General features: G+C 39.9%; 1 protein-coding gene across 2 annotated transcripts in view; it reads right to left on the bottom strand.

The window, feature by feature from the left end:
* Positions 1–1995: 1995 nt before the first annotated feature.
* The window catches only part of SPOCK3 (SPARC (osteonectin), cwcv and kazal like domains proteoglycan 3), a 291286-nt gene continuing 287281 nt past the window's right edge, over positions 1996–6000 (bottom strand). For both annotated transcript variants that reach the window (XM_066573557.1, XM_066573558.1), the window contains exon 11: positions 1996–4508. In XM_066573557.1, coding sequence (XP_066429654.1) covers positions 4339–4508 — 170 coding nt within the window. In that variant the 3' untranslated portion in view covers positions 1996–4338. The remainder of the gene's footprint in view (positions 4509–6000) is intronic.

Genomic DNA, 6000 nt, shown 5'->3' with positions numbered 1-6000 from the left:
AAGTCACAGTGCTTCTGTAAGTGCCACAGCCTCTTCAATGTTATTACATCTGAGCATGATAATGTTCATACTCAGGATATTGTATTATTTATAGCTGCCATTCTGAGTACTACAAGCTTCTCCCATGCACTTCAATGGGATGGCTAATCCGCAGGGATCCTTAACGGTGAACCCCAACCGAATAGATACCGATGCCCTATCCTGAGGGTAGGTCATCAATTTTAAGGCCTGGATAACCCCTTTATTGCTGCTCTTTCATCCTGTTTTCTTTTTAACAATTCATTGAGCTTATCTTTCATTTCTTTTTTTGTTCCTCTTTAGGCCTCCTTCACACGGGCGACAAAGTCGCGCAATTTTGTCACGTTGCTTCAATGCTACAAATCACATGTATGAGAAGCCCATGCTTTCCTATGGGTTTTTCTTCACACATGCAATGTTTTGTAGCATGTGACAACCCAACACAAAAACTTCGCGGGTCTGGTGATATGCCCGTGACATGCAAGGTTTTGTAGCCCATGTTTCCCTATGGATCCTTCCTCCCTGTTGCATCACATAGCACGAAATTGAGTGCTGCGATGCAACTTTGACATTAGGAAATCCTACTGTAAAAGCTATAATCTAAGCCCTGGCTGCAGGAAAAAATAAAAAAAAACATAAATCGCCTTAGAAGCGCTCTCTGCCACCGCTGAAGCTTCTCCCCGGGTCCCAGCACTGCTTCTCTTCATCTTCTGGCTGGGGATTTAAAGATCCTCACCTTCTGGAAGTGCTGACTGTGATTGGCTGACGCTTAGCCAATCACAGCAAGTGCTCAGTGAATGTCAGTGATTAAACCAATCACAGCCATTCATCGAGCACTGGCTGTGATTGGCTAAGCGTCATCCAATCACAGTCAGCACTTCCAGCAGCCAGGGATTTTTCAATCCCTGGCCAGAAGATGAAGTAGATGATCAGTCCTGGGACCCGGGGAGAAGCTACTGCAGTGCCCCAGACAGTGCGGGAGAGGTGATGAATACTTTTTTTTTTCTTCAGTTACAGCTTATTTTCGGGGGCTAGGGCTTATAATTCAAACCTCCCCTCCGAAAATCCTTGCATGTGATGCTACAAAGTCGCACGACTTTGTAGCGCTACAAAATCGCACTATTGCTGCAAGAAGATGCAGTGATATTGCACGGTGCAGTGATGCGATATCACTGCGATTTTCTCACGGCGATGCCGTGTCGCCCATATGAAGGAGGCCTTACAGGGGTTGTCCCGCGGCAGCAAGTGGGTCTATACACTTCTGTATGGCCATATTAATGCACTTTGTAATGTACATTGTGCATTAATTATGAGCCATACAGAAGTTATAAGAAGTTTTTCACTTACCTGCTCCGTTGCTAGCGTCCTCGTTTCCATGGAGCCCGCCTAATTTTCGGCGTCTAATGGCCAAATTAGACGCGCTTGCGCAGTCCGGGTCTTCTTCTGTTCTCAATGGGGCTCCGTGTAGCTCCGTGTAGCTCCGCCCCGTCACGTGCCGATTCCAGCCAATCAGGAGGCTGGAATCGGCAATGGACCGCACAGAAGCCCTGCGGTCCACGGAGAGAGAATATCCCGGCGGCCATCTTCAGCAGGTAAGTAAGAAGTCACCGGAGCGCGGGGATTCAGGTAAGCACTCTCCGGTGTTCTTTTTTAACCCCTGCATCGGGGTTGTCTCGCGCCGAACGGGGGGGGGGGGGGGGGGGGGTTGAAAAAAAAAAACCCCGTTTCGGCGCGGGACAACCCCTTTAATCTCATGCAACAACATGAAAATTTTCTTATGCAGTATATTTTTTGACTGCTGTATCCTGATTCTACTCTTCATAAATATGTCACACAATAACCTACCTTAATGAATTGTGAACTTTGCTTTAGGAGTAAAAAAAAGGAAAAAAATCAATCCCGATCACACTCTCCCAGTTGGGATAACACTTTACCAAGAACAGAGAACACATTAAAATCTACAAGAAACAGCCAGAGTTGGTTACAAGAGTCTTTATTTTGCAAACTATACATAAACTGTATAAAAGAAAAAGCATTTTCTCAATTATACATAAGATAAACATTAAATTTAGTCAAGAATACTTTTTAATCCAAAGTAACTCTTTTTGTTGCAATAATGCAAAAATGAAAATAAACATTTCCAGGGGATCGACTTTGAAAGTAACAGCCCAACCGTGCTGAAATACACAGTTGTTCCTAGGTTATTGTGGATATATTACTGTATACAAGAAGGTAGTGGAGTTTTATAAGTTCTTCACAATGAAACAACATGCCAACATAAATATAGTGATTAAAGTAAGCTTTATACTCTTAAGGATTAAATGCAAACATACACAGTAATCATAAGCATTATCCATTTCACATGGTAGCTACATAACAATAAAAAGGGGCACACACCTGCTTCCCAGCAGCTCTATGGTAAATAGTGTTTGTTTAGCTCATGCCTAATAATAGTCTCTCTATAGTCCCTGTGCAAGGCACCCCACATAATGCTTTTTTTCCGTAAATTCGAAAGGATGAAATCTAAAGAAGTCAAATACAGTTTCACTATTTGTCTAATCAGTCTCTTTGGCCAGATTTGACCAACAAACTTGGCAAGTTTTAGGCCACGTGCACACAGCAATAAAAAAGCTCCAATTTCATATGAAGCCATACAGAAGTTTTTTTTTCCCTCGCAGAATTGTAACAAATCTGGAAAGAAAAAAATGTTGCTTTGTACCATTCGATGGTTTATAATGGAGATATTCTCCCCTAGAAGCATTGATCCTATGGGAAAATAGTATCCATAGCTGTAGGGGCACCATATACTGCCACACAAGCTCCTTGCATACATCCTTACTGTGCTCATGGGGCTTATAGGTCATTCATATCTGTACGAGAGTAATTAATGATATAAAGTAAATGTTTCTGGGGGAAGAATTTTGATTGACCATCCTAATCACAAAAAAAAAATTAATTTTTATTTTTTAATTTAAACACTAACATTACAAAGAGATTTGTGTTGGATATAAAGAAAATCAAGTAATACAGTAGATTTGGCGATAGTGAAGAATGTACTATAGGTTAGCTGTTCAGCATATATTACAGTGTTAAGCAACCTAATTTCCCAAGTGAAATCCGTTTGGTCTTAGATACAAATTAAAGGGATGAATGCGCTTACTGAAAAATATATATATTTTGGAATGAGTTGCAAGGCACACTGTTCCTGAGCATTGTAGACAGACCCCCTCAACTGCCTTTAGCAACTATGTTGGTGTATATATATTTGCATCCGCTTGCTAATTGAAAGAATATGTGTTATATATGATTATATAAAAAATACACTCTATTTGACTACATTAAGGAAACTGATTCGATCAAGTCAGCTTTAACTTGTATTAGTTGTGGGACTGCCAATTCTACTACAGGGATTTGTATAAGAAGAAGAATAGAAAAGCTACAAGATGTTGTAGCCTGATCTAACACCATAAACAAATTGGTTTTGTAACTCTTGTATAGTATTTAATATTGGAACATGAGAACATATTTCAAGAATATATGAAGTATAGTAACTTACGTTTCTTACATTTGGTTTGTACAAAAATGTTTGCATCAATTCATATATGTATTCCTTAACCACAGGATAATAAAATACATATATAGTGGAATTCTGTAGTAGTCTTTCCGTCTAAATCTCAACCATCACAATTCGACGTCCTTCCTATGTTGCCTTCGGGGCAGAGCAATGCTGATTATGTGGTTCAATTAACACTCTCGGAATATTTGTGTTACCTATAGCATATGTATTATCATGCTGATTGACTAACAAAATCCATACAATGCTTCTAAAATAAGGGAAAGTAAAATAGCAAATCTAAATGCTGATTAAACAATCACATTTCTGCATAAGTTGAGGAAAGATGTAAACAAAAATATGGAATTTTTTTTACTGTCAGGTTTACTTCTACACCGAACTGGTATATTTCAGTTTCTATCTAGAGAACCCATAAAAGTCCAAGTCATAACCAGTGTCCTTTACGCTTAAACTATATTTTCCTAAATTGTTGAATGGGTATGAGTTGCCTTTCTTCAGGTTACACTTCCAATGTGTTGTCTTCTTGTTAAAAGCATATAAAAGCTCAAACGCACAGAAATGAAACAAAAGTCTATGACTCCAGCCTTACTTGGTATGGTCATACAAAATATACATGTTTTCTGTTGTTTATTTCTCTTTTATTTTCAAATCCTTTTATCTTGGCGGTGGCATGAGCAAAAGGTATTTCCTAAGTGATGTCTTTTCTCGTAGACATGAAAAATAGAATGAATTTGTTTTATGTTATGTCAAATATATCCATCCTCATCTTCTTCTTCATCCTCATCATCTCCCCCTTCATCTTCATCGTCATCATCAATGTCATCTTCATCATTCATCATTTCTTCGTCATCCTCGTCATCAGACCAGTCATGAAAGTCTCCACTTCCAAAATCTCCTGATGTTTCTGAATCACCACCTGTCATTAAAATTAATCAAAAATGTATGTTTTAGATTGGGTAACATTTACTAAAAGGCAGGAAATTTATATACATGTTTTACATATCTGACCTATGAAGAAAGCACCTTATCTGGACTACCAACTTACAGTATCCTACCGAAAGTAATTGACACCTGAGCAAGAATTAAAAGTAGCATTTCCATATGCCAATACTTAGTAGGGCCTTCTTTGGCCCTAATGACATTGGATACTCTCCGCTGCATTCTTCCATCTAATGTCTGATACACATCAGCTGGTATTTCTCTATTCATCCTGCAGATGTCTGGCGAGTTCACTCAATGAAGATGGATATTGTTCAAGGTAGGAGAGTTGTATATGAAAGGAAAAAAATCTCTGGAGCAGTGGCAGTCAGTAAGCCATGATAAACTTCTTCTGTCAGGTCTTTAGGGTTCATATATATGGCAGAGCCGGGTGCATAAGTTGTACAGCAATGTGCTGCTGTAGCAAACTCTATTCTATGGCATTCAATAAGGCATACCACTATATCTTGTATGAATCCAATTTTATAATCCTTTGAATGCCTCGGTATGAAATTGGAGGCATGTTAGATAAAATATGGCCCCAAACACATTCATGGGCAGCATATTATGTTTCTGGTCAGCTCAAAGCAATACTGCTGTTTACAATGCCTAAGGCCGTACAGGAATGTCCATTATTTAGGGCTAAAAAGAAGAGAGGTTTTCTGTACATAACTGATGGACTCAAGTCAGAATCCTTTTTTGAGCATCAGAGATGTTTTATGTTACATAAGAAACTACGCTAAGGCCTCAGTCAGACGGGCGTTTTTTCGCGCGTTTTGCGCATGCGCATGCGTTTCGCGCATATATAGAACCAATAGTTTGCTATGATATCGGTCACATATCCGCTTTTGCGAAAAATTATAGGACACGACGATTCGCAAATCGCGCCTATCTGCGTTCGCCGTTTTATGTGCGCACCAAAATCATTTTTTTCGCCGGTCAGACGAAGTTTCATGCGCATTTTCATGCGCACGGCGATTTTTCTCGGGTCAGACAGGCGTTTTGCAGCGACGATAAACGCGGGTAGGTGCAGATTTTTTCCGCGATTTTTCGCCTCCGGTCACGCGATTTGCGCATGCGCATCCGACATGCGATGCGCAAAACGCGCGAAAAAACGCCCGTCTGACTGAGGCCTAAGGATGAAAATTTGTCCAACTGTAATTTTTTTTTTTTTTAGAAAGTTTTTACATTTGCAAGAACATATAAGGGAACTCTACGAAATTACTTGTATTTTTGTATTGATTACTAGAGATGAGCGAACGTGTTCGTCCGAGCTTGATATTCGTGCGAATATTAGGGTGTTCGGGATGTTCGTTATTCGTAACGAACACCATGCGGTGTTCTGGTTACTTTCACTTCCTTCCCTGAGACGTTGGCGCGCTTTTCTGGCCAATTGAAAGACAGGGAAGGCATTACAACTTCCCCCTGTG

Source organism: Eleutherodactylus coqui, chromosome 7 (assembly GCF_035609145.1).
Source record: "Eleutherodactylus coqui strain aEleCoq1 chromosome 7, aEleCoq1.hap1, whole genome shotgun sequence".
Taxonomy (NCBI): Eukaryota; Metazoa; Chordata; class Amphibia; order Anura; family Eleutherodactylidae; genus Eleutherodactylus; species Eleutherodactylus coqui.
The sequence above is the reverse complement of the archived record's forward strand: the minus strand, read 5'-3'. Positions and strand labels throughout refer to the sequence as shown.